We start from the raw sequence: 13,954 nt of genomic DNA on the forward strand, positions 1-13,954 counted from the left end.
GGCGACCTGGTCATCCTACGACACCTTCGCCAAACATTACGCCCTTCACAGGGTATTCCAAGAGGATACCCGTCTCTCTGCAGCGGTCCTCTCGGGAACAAGCTGCACATAATCCGATTACCCACCTCCTATCTTGGTTACTGCTGGGTAGTCACCTATTGTGGAGCACCCACGGGGACCCTCGAAGAAGGAAAGAGAAGTTACTCACCGTAGTAACGGTGGTTCTTCGAGATGTGTCCCCGTGGGTGCTCCACTACCTGCCCATCCTCCCCGCTTCGGATCTCTGTTAGTGTTTTACAGGGGCACCCGAGGCGGTTGGTCGAGGAACTGGCGGGGACCGGATCGCGCACATGGCCAGGAGCGCGCAAGGGAGCGGCGCGCGCCGGCGCATGCGCGGTCCGGCAGAAACTGCTTGGAAGATCCGATCTGCGGCGCCGGGCAAGCCCGACACCTATTGTGGAGCACCCACGGGGACACATCTCGAAGAACCACCGTTACTACGGTGAGTAACTTCTCTATACTGGTCCTTCTACTGTTGGCCAGCAAATGGTCATAACTGGCAGAAATGTTAGGCTGAGATGTGTGACACTCATGCATGCCAACAGATAAGGACCATACATTTGAATTCCAATTACTATGCTAGGCATGTAATTTTTTTCCCCTCATGAGCAGTGTATGGTCAAAGGAAGGACAACATGGCATTAGATTGGCATAGAATGACCCAGCAGTACGACCATAATGATCCATGGTAAGAGTAGCCTACATATTCTGGAGAGGTTTGTAGAATCTGGGAATAGCGACTGGTGGAATGGCTTGATGAGAGAGGCTCTTGTTCAATCTCAGATTCAGAGATCATGAATACAGAATGTAGTTTGTTTTAAGGTGCCTCCACTAGGTCATTCTTCCTGGATTATTGGACCTAGTGGAACCTGACTGGGTATCCCTAGAGATAATTTTATAAGGCTTGATCTTCTCTGGCAAGACTAGTTCTTAAATTCAACTTCCGCCTAATATTAAAAATCATCTGTTGATGTTCAAGCTAGCTTTTGGGCCATATTCAAGCTTATCTAGCAGAAGTCAGAATCATAAACCCTGCATATCCTGTATTTAGGGAAAACATGGAAACTGTTTTTAAAGTTACTGGTGAATGAAAACTTAATGCATGAAAGGCGGACATCCCTTTCTCTTACTCATGGATTCATCTGAGGTGTTTGACAAGCTGTAATAATATAACTCCTCCCTTCCCCAAATGGCAGGTGCTGGTCACATTGCTTAATGCAGTACTGGATGGTAGTTATGTATAGGGTGACCGTGTTTCCCTATGCTGTACATGGGACGCCTGGTAAAATTACTCTTATTGCAGCAAGTTTAACAACAATCAATTGTAAAAAGAGCCAGCATGCAGTAGGAGCTGAACTGAAGGACCAGCAGGAGAAGTGGCTGACTCTGTATGCTGCATGTCTGCCCAGCCCCCAGCCTTGCATACTTACCTGCCCTTCCCCCCGCACACTTGTCAGTGGTGGGTAAGTGGTTGGCAAGTAGGGATCTGTCCAGCAGCAGGATCTGCCAATAATGACGGGACGGGGAGTGGAGACAGGAAAATACTGGACAACTGGCTTGTTTTTAAGAAGTTGGGACATCTGCAGAAGGGCTCAAAAATGGGATATCTGGTCATCTTTATAAGTTCAGATCATGGTTATAAGTTCTTCCAGTGCTTCCCACTAGAACAGTAGGTCAGACAGTGTGCAAATTCTGAAATGCAGCTATCTAGTTGAAAACTGCACCAAGAAATTGGGTTTCAATACCTCCAATAGGATACAATCCATTTCACTTACTGACTTCTGCATCTGAAATATTCATTCTTGTTGGTACTTTAACTGAGGTGTAGCAGTGTTTTCTAACTCTTTTTACAAATAAATAAAACCCCTCTCATAAAGGCCATTCTTAAGAGTAAACTCGAAAAGAACTCAAAGTTGAGTTTGGAGTTCTGTTAACTAACCAGATTTCTCACAAGTCGCTATCTTTTGCTGTATCTGGGAGTCATTCTATTTTTTTATTCTGGGAGTCAAACTATTTTTGTTTCATATAGGTTTTTAGATCATAACAAGGGGCAGATGATAGTCAAATCCAAAATGGCTGGGTCATTTAAAAATTGCTTCCAAGTTTGTTGTAGCTTTTTGTATTAAGCAGAAGAATATTCTAGGATGAAAGGGTAGAAATAATTCTATTTAGGAATCTTGTATGATCACATGATTACTGCCTTGCATTTTTCATCTGGCAGTATATCTAGATTTTGTTTTAAACTTCTCTGCTGACCATTGTCCAAGCACAACTTTGAAGTAAGCCCTATTCAAAGCTCTGCTTGCAACTTCGTGCTATCAGAAATCGTTTCTAGGTGAGAAGTAAAATACGGCAAGGAAAAATTACTTACAAGTAGCATCAGTTTGTGGTTGTCCTCTTCTACCTCCTGTTTTTCATCAGTGTTGCTTGGCATTTTGACCTCATTATCTAATACTTAACTCTGGAAATTTCAAACTGGGAAAAAAAATAATCAGTTGAAAAATACACATGCCTCTTGTAGGAGAGAGCTATTATGCTATCAACTACTGTTGCTTGGTTAGAAGTCAAGAGCGACTGAAATTTGGAATTACCAGCAAGCAATTTCCATTCACCAGTTACTCTTTGAGAAAGGTGCAGTTAAGTATCATCTGCTGCTTGTAATATTTTATGTGGACTCCATTACTCACTGTCATAAGTCATTTTATATGGCTACTGAACTTAAATAATTTCCTATTAATGGAAACTTAAATTGAGGCCCTAGTAAACTGGGAACATGTATTGGTTTCAGATGCTAAAATAAAAAAAAAAAAAAAAAAAAAAAGCAAACTAGTGGTCCAAAGAAAGTGTTACTATAGTTAATGAACTTTGCATACAGAAATTACTTTTGTCTGAAGTAAAAAGTTCCTTCTCTTCATGGTTTCATTTCAGACTTGGAAGTTCTGAGACACATACCAACACAACTCTGGATGTTCTTCCAGTTAAAGGACCTCAGGGTCTCCCATTACCTTTAAATACTGATGACAATGTTCCGAATAAATTCAGTTCTCGAGAGACATGGGCAATTAAGCCTGAACACTTAATTTTGACATTGCCTTCTACTAGTGAGTATTTTATAAAGTTCTGACAAGTAAAATGGCAGGAAACACCAGTGAATGTTCTTCACCTACTGTGTTATTTGTTTGGGTTTGATAACTTTGGTATAGCTTTATGGACTTTCTTACCAAGTAGTTTGAGCTGTGGTTTCTGGTTTGTCAATTTAAAATTGCCTTCAAAGTATCTCAAGTTGCCAGAAAGTGTCCTGGAACAGAATTGGTGATTAATTTCTGAAGTGTACTCCATTTTCAGCAAGAACCACCATTCAGGTACAAAATATAACAAAGGGATGTTAAATAGCAAACATCTTCCTGCTTGACCAATGGAGCTGTCAGTTTTTGATCTTCAGTAATTTTATTAATGTAAAATTTTATAGCTGAACTAAAACATCTTTTTTATTTTTTTGCAATAGATGGAACGGTAGAAACTGGACACATACAAATTATGAACCATTGTAATAGGTCTTTGAAATTTGAACTCTCTTGGCCAGCTCATAGTCTTACAATAACACCTCAACATGGAGTTATTGAGCCAGAGTAAGTCTCTCTCATTTTTTTCCTTGTTTGCTATGGAAGTGGATTTTTGTAGTTGCTATTCTATTTTCTTGCTCTTCAGATGTCTTTGACCACTGAATATAGTACAGGTTTGATCTTTCATGAGTATACATATCGCTTAGGTCCTAATATATTAGATGTGTTACTCTTTTTGGTATTTGACCAGTTAATTGTAAAGCATGGCTAGCTCTTGATTTCCAAAGTCTAGAAAGCACCTGTTTGAAGGAGGTATGAGAAATACTACTATACTGTAAATGGTCCTCATACACACAACATACTTACTTGCAAAAATGATTCATGTTTTGGCTTTGGGGTGCTTTCCAAAAAATCTCCCCAATGTGTGCTGCACTTCCACATATCTTAGATTATGACCTGACCCTATGAATATGTGCTGACTCAAAAAAGAATAGGACACTCTCCACCTTGCAGTAATAGCAGACATCTACCAACCACTAATGGAATAGTTGATTGATTTTTGTTCTACCCTCAAAACAAAAAAAGCAGTCAAGTAGCACTTTAAAGACTAACAAAACGGACAAAAACACTCCTGATTCACAAACCTGTTAGCTGACATTTTAATGGAGTGGGCCAGTCTGTTAATGACTTAAGAGTTTGTGGGTTACTGAAGAAGAATTTTCACAACACTCTTGAAAGAGAGGCTGCTGAACTCTTTTATATTCGAATTCAACTCATTAACACGTGGTTTGAACTAGGAAGGGAATTTTCTGGGTCACTATGGGGCTTGTTTGCATACTTGACTCCTTCCCCCCCCCCCGCCCCTCTACTCTCTGATTTGCTCACCTTGATGATTTTTCTTCTGACTTTTTTTGTCCACCTTGATTACTGTTTTTGGTTCTCTGTGCCTTAAATATTGAGTCTGTTCAGGTATGGCTATGGGCTGAAGTAGTGGGTCTGTCCCACGAAAGCTCACCTAATAAATTATTTTGTTTAAAGTGCTTACTTGACTGCTTTTTTGTTTTGGTAGTATATAGCCTAGCTTTCTCTCTTTTATACTCTCACTGAAAGGTTCTTCCATAGTGAACTTTTCCTGCAACTGTAATTTCCTGCTCCCACACTGTATCTAAACCTGGCATTTGGAAAATCTTCCTTGGAACCCCTGGCCACTGTTATTTTACAGACATACTAGGTATCAGGAGAGCCCTAGCCATTTACAGGAATAAGATGAAGGCTTTCAGGGATGCTCCGAAGCTTTTCCTTGCTGTTGTGGAAAGATCCAAGGGTTAATCTCCTGATCCATCCTTTTTTTTTTTTTTTTAAAATCCACATCTGAAATCTTTAGAGCAGTAATGTGAACATTTGTTTGCACCTGAACAGGCCATTATGCAATGACTGGGGACTCCCAAACTCTGAGCCATAGAATACCAGAATTGGAAGGGACCTCAAGAGGTCATCAAGCCCAGTCCCCTTCCCTCATAGCAGGACCAAGCATGTCTATATTATCCCTCTTGGATATTTATCTAACCTGTTCTTAAATGTCTCTATTGACAGATTCTACAGCCACCCTTTGCAATTTATTCCACTAATTATCTACCCCGAGAGGAAAAATTTTCTAATGTCCAATCTAAACCTTCCTTACTGCAATTTAAGCTCATTGCCGCTTCTGTTTTCAGAGACTAAGGAGAAAAAAAATTTCTCCCTCTTTCTTTTAACAACCTTTTAAGTACATGAAAGCTGCTATCGTGTCCCTTCTCAGCCTTCTGTTTTCCAAACTAAACAAACCCAACTTTTTTTTTAATCTTCTCTTAGGTCATATTTCCTAGACTTTTAATCCTTTTTAATTGCTCTTCTCTGAACCCTTTCCAATTTCTCCACATTCTTCCTAAAATATGGGGCCCAGAACTGTATCCAGCACTCTAGTTGAGGCCTGATCATTGCGGAATACGGGAAGAAATTACTTCTGCTGTCTTGCTCACTATATTTCTGTTAATGCATCCCAGAATCATGTTTGCTATTTTCACAACAGCATCACACTATGCTTCTGGTCCTTTATTTCTGCAGTACTCGTTCCTAGGGAGTTCCCTCCTGTTTTGTATGTGTGAAACTGATTATTCCTTCCTAAGTGGAGTACTATGCATTTGTCCCCATTGAACTTCATCCTGTTTGCCTCAGATCATTTCTCCAGTTCATCCAAATCTCTTTGAATTCTGACCCTATTCTCAAGAGCACTTTCAGTCCCTCCCAACTTGGTATAATCTTCAAATTTGGTAAGTGTACTCTGTGCCATAATCCTAAATTGATGAAGATGCTGAACAGAACTGGCCCCAACACATTCCTGTGAAACCCCACTTGTCCCCTTACAGCCTGACTGTGAATCATTAATATCTGTTCTCTGTGAATGGTTATCCAACCAGTTAAACACCTTTTCTGTTGCATTTCCCTATTTTACTGACAAGGTCATGTGGTGCAGTATCAAATGCTTGACTGAAGTCTAGGTATATGGCATCCACTGCTTTTCCTTTATCCATCAGGCTTGTTGTTGTATTTATATATTTAAAAAAAAAAAGCCTATGAAGTTGGTTTGACATCATTTGTCCCTGAGGACAAATCAGTGCTGACTGTTACCTATCACCTTATCTTCCAGATGTTTGCAGATGGATTCCTGGGTTATTTGCTTGATCATCTTTCTTGGCTCTGAAACTAAGACAATTGGTCTGACTTTTTCTGGTTTGTCCTTATTTCCTGTTTTATAGATGAATACTATATTTGCCCTTTTCCAGCTTCTGGAATCTCTCCCAACTTCTGTGACTTTTCAAAGATCATAGATAGTGGCTCAGATACCTTCTTTATTCAGTATTCTAGGATGCATTTCATCAGGCCATTGGTGACTTGAGGGCATCTAACTTTTTTCTAAGTAATTTTTACCTTTTGGTTCCCGTATTTTAACTTTTTGACCTACCCTCTTTCCACTAGCGTTTGTTATGCTAGGCATCCAGTCTCCCATCAACCTTCTTGGTGAAAATGATTTGTTTCAGTTTAAGTACCTCTGCCATTTCCCATTGTTTTTCTCTTTATTGTTTTCTCCCTTTTTCTTGAGCAACAGGCCTACCCTGTCCTTGGTTGTCATCTTATTCCTAATATACTTTTTCTTGTTTCCCTTTCAATCTCGAGCTAGGTGGAGCTCATTTTGTTCTTTCTAATTTTGCCCCTACATTCTTGTATTTGTTTATATTCCTCCTTTGTACTTTGACCTAGTTGCCACATAAACAATTCCTTTTGATTTTCTTTTTTAAGCTCATTTAAGGTCTTCTGGGTAAGCCAAGCTGGTCTTTTGCCGCACTTTCAATCCTTCCTGTGCAGAGGAATGGTTTCCTTTTGCACCCCTTCGTAATATTCCTTTGAAAAATTGCAAACTGCTTTCAACTGTTTTTCCTCAGTCGTTTTTTCCATGGGACCTTATCTACCAGCTCCCTGAGTTTCCTGAAGTCCTGTCTCTTTATTTTGGTGGTCTCCATTTTACCACTCTTTAAAATCATGATCACTTCCACCCAAGTTGCCTGACACTTTCAAGTTCTCAACCAGTTCTTCCCTATTTGTTAAAATCCAATCAAATCTAAAACATCTTCTCTCCAGTAGCTTTCTCCACCTTCTGAAATGAAAAATTTGTCTCCAGTGTCTTCCAAAAGCTGGCTGGAAAATTCTGTCCAGCTGTGTTCTTTTCTCAAACGACGTCTGGATAGTTGAAGTCTCCCATCACCACCAAGTTTTTCGTTTTGGATAATTATTAGTTGCATTTTAAAAAAAAGCCTCATCCACCTCTTCTTCCTGGTTAGGTGGTCTGTAGGAGACCCCTACCATGACATCACTCTTACTTTTTACCCCTTTTAACCTTACCCAGAGACTCTCAACAAGTCTGTCTCTTATGTCCATCTCAACCTCAGTCCAACTATGCACATTTGTAATACATAAAGCAACATCCCTCCCTTTTTTCCCCCCTGCAAATCCTTCATGACCAAACTGTACCCTTCTAGATGAATATGCCAGTTGTGTATTATCACAGGCTTGGTGGGATATCAGCTGTCATACTTGTCATATTTACTAGTATTTCAGGTTCTTCCTGCTTATTCGCCATACTTTGTTGAATTTATATATAGACAACTTAGATACTGATTTGATTTTACTGCCCAGTTCTGCCTCGTCCCTCCTTGTCTCTGCTGATGTAGGTCAGAAATTGGAAGGAACATGGACTATCTCCCAGGTCTCCATGGGTTTTGGTCACCCTGTTCCCTCTTTGGTTCCACAGTACTGTCACTTGTAACTTACCAGACTCCAGGTCCCAGCCCTTCAGTGGGTATACTTCTTGGAAGTCACTGACTGTGGAGAACTCATTAAGACATTACTCAGTTATTTGCCTTGTTCATTAACGGTTGTTCTTCAAAAAGCACCCCTCGGTGCATGCTCCACAGCACACATTCTTCTTTCTACTTCAGAGTTAAGTCCTTCTCTACCACAGAGTCCTTGAGAGAGAGTAGCTTGTGTGCACTGACTTAGCCTTCGGGGGTGGGGGTGTTAATGGGGTGATAGCATGTGTGTGTACATAGAAGATGCTGCAACTGATATCCTTCAATCATCAGTAAAGTGACATAAGTATTCCTACAGTAGAGAAACCATAGAGTCACATCTCTCAAAATCTGTTACTACACAAAATAAGTAACTTCTTCATCTTATGGAGAGAGATGAAAAGATTCAGTAGCAGAAAATAATATACTGATTTTTTAATTGGAGGCAACCAATGGGAGGCAGGTGATATGTACATGGGGCAAAAAGAAAACCAGGGGAAAGATTAAATTTGGGTCCATCTTTGAAACACTCTCTACAATTTGTCTGAGGTTGGCTGGACATGTGATAAGAATGTCCAGCACAAAACACAAGAGGAAGACTGAAGGTTAAGATTCTATCGAGACGTTTGAAAGACCACTAGAATTCCAAGAAATGCCATCTGCTAGAAATAGGAAAGAAATATGGGTACCTCCAACTCCTTGTTAAAAATAGGTGAGAAGTGGATGATAAGCTGGATATGAGTCAACAATGTGCCTTTGTAGCCAAGAAGGCTAATGGTATATTAAGGTGCATTAGGAGGAGCATTTCCAGCAGATCTAAGAAGTGATTTTGACTTTATTCGACATTGGAGCATTGCATCCACTTCAGGGGCCCCTACTACAGAAAAGATGTAGATGCATTAGAGAAGGCCCAGTGGAGGCCAACAAAAACTGGAACACAGCCTCTCCTTGTAGGTTGAGTGATTGGGGCTTGTTTCTTGTGCAGAAGGATAAACTGGGGAGGGATTTGATAGCTGCTTTAACTACCTAAAGGGAGGTTCCAAAGAGGATTGAGAGAGACTGTTCTCAGGGGTGACAGATGGTAGAACAAGAAGCAATGGTCTCAAGTTACAGTAGGGAAAATGTAGGTTGGATATGAGGAAGAACTCTTTCACTAGGAAGGTGGCAAAGCACTGGAATGCATTACCTAGAGACACGGGAGAATCTCCATCCTGAGAGGCTTTGAAGTCCTGGCTTGACAAACTCCTGGCTGGGATGGTTGGGTAGGGTTGGCCCTGCTTTAGGCTCAACGACCTCCTGAGGTCTCTCTTCCAGCCCTGTGATTGAGTGATTTGTCTGCATGCTAGATTGTTTACACATGATGTATTGCTACAGATGCACCCCCAAATTAATTCCTCTAGTGGGATTTGATGTCTCTCAAAATGAACCATCCTGTTCATTTTTTTTCTGTAGTTCCATGCTTACCCTAATAAAACCTTCCTTTATGAACTGTTGATCACTAGGCCCAGAGCAGTTAGACTATCTGACCAGCTCTTGGTTTAACACCAACAACTTCTGTCTTGAAGAGGGATTGTTTTTTCTCATCTTGCAGACAAGTAGCTCCAAGGTCATAAGTCTCATTCTGTATAAGGTATTACGTACCTCATCAGTTTCCATGCAGGATATTTTGTAAAAGAGTTGCAAGTAATTCTTCACCATCATTAATCTTGCACTTTGACATTTTCCCTTGGTCTTGTATTTTGGGGTGAGTATTTCTATATTACATAATATATCAATTTCTTTAGCATCTGAGGAGGAAGGAAAAGAAAGCCATTCAGGCTCATCAACGTAATTCTGCTTAGCTGCATTGGAAACAGCTTGAAATTTTACTGTTTTTGCTGGGAGTCAGTCACTAAACGGCATGAAGGGGGAGGGGTGCTTTTGCCTGCAAATGTCTCTGGAATATTTTCAGATATGTTACGCTGCCTCCAGAGTCTTCCTTGAGACGTTTGTAGGAGGACTTCCGTAAGTCCAAATCAAGACCAGCCTGGAGAGTTTCAAAGAGCAAACTTTCTTTCCAAAAGTAATGGCTTGGTTTTGCTATGGCAACTGAGAGCCAAGACACTCTCAGCACTGCCAGCATTGGAGCAAACCCCTGTGTAATTTCGTCTCCCAAGTTCCTGATGCACTCATGTTCAAAGTAGAAAGGTTTCTCGGATTCCAAATGCGCTTGAAGCCTCAGCTCTGTCAGTCATGCAGAGTTCTGGTGTATCGAGTGGAGTGGAGGCTTCAACAGAAGAGGTCAACACTCTAAAGAACTGAAAAAAGTGAGCATTTCTGACCTGTTGGTTCTCCTGACTCCTGCAGCTTCCTAACAAGATTAAAAAAAAAAAATCCAGTATTCTTTGCACAATCTCTATGGATGGTGATAACACAAAGTTAAATTAGTGTGTCGCTAGGCTGTCTGAGTTAGGCAAACTTGATGTTCTTCTGAGGCTGCCATAAAGACCTCATTAGACTTCAAGGCATCTTGATCGCCCACCACTGGGATTGGGGGGAACTTTCAGTGTAAATAAAAGGCTTTTATTTTCACCAAAGTCAGTGGAAACTGCAAGGAAAAAGCTGTCTCTTACATTGACTGATTTCAGGGGTTCCTTAAATGCTGCTTACTGGTTTCATTTTGCCCAAACAATGCAAGTTAGAGATCAGGAGTCCTCAAGTCCCATTTTCAACAAGCACAGCAAAACTATTTTGTAGAGCTTCTGATATAGTCAGCCTGCTTTCTCTAAGGCAGGTGAGGACAACTTTTGCAACCACTAGCACTTACATTTAAGTGACGTACATCTATGCAATTGCTTTAATGCTCTGTCTTAATGCAGCAGGTAAACATAATTCATATACCATGTATTACTGCAGTTTATGGTCCCTGTATGTTTCAAAACCTTGAAAGTAGTATACTTTAGCTCTTACGCTATAAAACAATTTTTAATGTGTCATGAGTTATGATGTGTGTAGAGAATTAACTGTATAGATTTGGTTTAGTGTGTAAATAATATAGCTTTTAGTGACTTTTTAACTTCTTTCTTTAGGAACAGTATGGTAATTCTTGTGAGTCCTAATCCATCACTTGCCTCAAAGCCTTCAGTATTTCCTTGGAGTGGTCTAATTTATATACATTGTGACAATGGACAAAAGGTAAAAGTTTTTCTTAAAGTCCATGAAGTCTCTAAAGTTAACTGCTTACTTTATTGCTAAAAAATCATTTAATTTGGGGACACTCGTTTCTTACGTTACCATTCCACTGAACCTGTCTTATGAAAGTCCACTCTGTAAACCTGTAAAGCTATTAAAATCTTTTAAGGGATAAAACTGTTCAAGTAGGGATTTATTTAAATGTGAAGAGCCTTCTGACAGTAGGGAATATTTCATTTAATTGAATAGGTTAGAGCTATCATTTTGGGATACAAGAGTCTTGATTTCGTACGGGGTTGTTAGTCTTTTTTATGAAAAATTGTGAATGCAACCCTGAAATTGACTGTGTTTTATCTGGACTTTCCACGCTTGTTAAACACTTAAACTTTGTACTTTTCAATTTAATATCTCAAAATGTGAGATTAAAATAAGTAGATTTGTTGCTAGACAATGGTTGTGAACACTCTCTGTTTTCTTGGGCCTGATTCAGCAACACATACCTAACTTTTTGGAGTCTGCAGAACTTTAAAATCAACAGTCTTAGGTGTGTGGTAAGAAGTCTATAAACACCAGTCTTCCCTTTTTTGTTTGAAGCAGGTAGAGGGAGGAGGAAAAAATTTTTTTTTTCTGACAAGTTCTTTTGAAAGCATATAAAAGTATTACAAATGGAACGAAGTGTGCATTCCTTTGATTTAGTGCATTTAAAAGCTATGGTCTCTTGTGAATTTCAGTTGAAGTTATGCCAGTCAATACTATACAGCTGAATATCTGTATGGAACACTTAAGAAAACCACACAGTTCTTGGAATAGCTTTCTGTAAATATGGGACATTTAAGAAAATGTAATGTACTAACAATAAGAAAGGGGGGAAATGCTATTGCATTATCCACTTGATCCTTCTGCTGCATATAGGATGGCTCCCTGTGTGGTGGTCTTTCTGTTGTTTCCTACTTACTTTGCAGTACCAAGTGGTGGGTGTTATGATTTTGTGGGTAAAGTATGCCACAGTATGGTTGAGTTCTTGCACAATGTTTCATGTTTACAGTGCAGAGTTCCATGCAGAATAGGTGTGAACTCAAACCATTTAAAATTGTGATTTGAAAAATCACAATTTAAGAAATCCTGATTAATACCATTTTTATGACAGCATTTCCAGAGAAGTATTTTGTATGTGTTAATTAACACTCCATCACTCATAAAATGAACTAGTCTCCTCAGGCTTTACTGCCTTTAACAAAAGTAATCAAAGATATTAAGCTTTGAGAAACCTTCAAAGATGAGTTAGAGCCAACTAATCATTAATGCCCAAATATTTCTTTAAATGCTTCCAAAGCCAATTAAACCTGTGTGGGTCTCCAAGTGTATTAGATGCCAGTTGGTATTTAACTCTTTGTATAATTAGTTTGAGTACTTCCTCTTTCTTAGGAAGTCACTTTCATAAGAAAAAAAATATACAGGTTAGACCCGCCCCTGCTCTGGCGCCCTTGGCACCAAACTGGTCCTGAACAAGAGAATTTGCCAGACCAGGGTGGTCCCCTGTTGCCAACCCTGGCCTGTGGCGTCTGGCCTTGGCAAGCACCTTGCCACTGACCCCCGCCATGCTGCCTACTGGGCTGCCCAGGGCTGGTGTCCAGGACTGCGGCTCCCCAGCTTCCTGGCCACAGGTAATCTGCTGCTCTCCAGCCCTGGCACCAGCTTCTTAACCAATGTGTGGCTACTTCTGCCGGTCTGCCACTCTGGCCTGGCAACAGCTACCTCACTGTGGCTGGGACATGGCTCCCAACAAACTCCTGCTCTTCACCACCAAACTTTCATCTCCAACAACATTAGAACTGAAGATGTGGGCAGGGATTATTGGTTTTCAGAATTGAGACCTGTACTAATTCAATTGCATTATAGAAATTGCACCCTACCTCAGATTCTGTATCAAGGTTTGTGAAATAAAACTTCCCAATGTAAGATCTGGCCTTTTGTAGTGTATTTGTACAAGGAAGCAAGGTAAAGTTACTAAGATTAAATGATGTGCTATCTCCTTAAAATCTGCATACACTGCTCCACTTACTTAGCATTTCTACAAGCTGCAGGAGAGCTTTGGCAGCTTTCACAGTTGTCTTTCAGATCCCAGTGGTTAGCAGTAAAACTTGAAAGAATAACTAATTTCATCATGTTGCATCATGGGAAGGTAGAAGTAACAGCAGAGGCAGCCATGGGAACTGTTTGTTGCAGAAGGACACTCAAAAATGAAGTTTATGGAAGGAGAAATAGCAGAAACTCTACCTTGCAGCAGCCAGTAGACACCAGGAAGGGAAGCAGAATAATGTTCTCCCCTCCAATTTCCAGAGATGGCGCAATAGGCAGTCTTTCCCTACTAGCTGGAGGCCAGTGGGACAACAGTGTGAGCTTTGGGCTTTGCCACTTAGAGGTGCATTCGCTCTAGCTCTCTCTAGCTAGTAAGCCTGGCTTTCCAGTATCTAGTAAAATTTCCAAATCTGCAGTAGGGGTGTGGCTGGCCATGGGCAATAGAAAAGGAAAGAGACCTGGGATAAGAAAGAAAAGTACAATTTAGGGACTTTTTTTTGGGAAGACGTTGTGAATTCAGAAAGATGTAGAAGTAAAGAAATCAGCACCATGCTCTTTTGTAGAAAACTTTGGACGAAGACAGGAAAGATGTAACAAGCAATGGATGCAGAAAATAGGATTTGGTCAAATTGATCAATTAACTTTAACTATATGGAAGAGTTAATTTGTTTCAACACTCTTTTGTAGTTTTTGACCTGC

General features: G+C 40.3%; 1 protein-coding gene across 1 annotated transcript in view; it reads left to right on the forward strand.

Annotated features, from left to right (window-relative positions):
• The window catches only part of CEP192 (centrosomal protein 192), a 172,473-nt gene that overhangs the window by 117,481 nt on the left and 41,038 nt on the right, over positions 1 to 13,954 (forward strand). Inside the window, exons 36-38 of the mRNA XM_074987485.1 lie at positions 2,989 to 3,161; positions 3,566 to 3,689; positions 11,074 to 11,179. Of these exons, the coding sequence (XP_074843586.1) occupies positions 2,989 to 3,161; positions 3,566 to 3,689; positions 11,074 to 11,179 (403 nt within the window). The remainder of the gene's footprint in view (positions 1 to 2,988; positions 3,162 to 3,565; positions 3,690 to 11,073; positions 11,180 to 13,954) is intronic.

Source organism: Carettochelys insculpta, chromosome 2 (assembly GCF_033958435.1).
Source record: "Carettochelys insculpta isolate YL-2023 chromosome 2, ASM3395843v1, whole genome shotgun sequence".
NCBI classification, from domain to species: Eukaryota; Metazoa; Chordata; order Testudines; family Carettochelyidae; genus Carettochelys; species Carettochelys insculpta.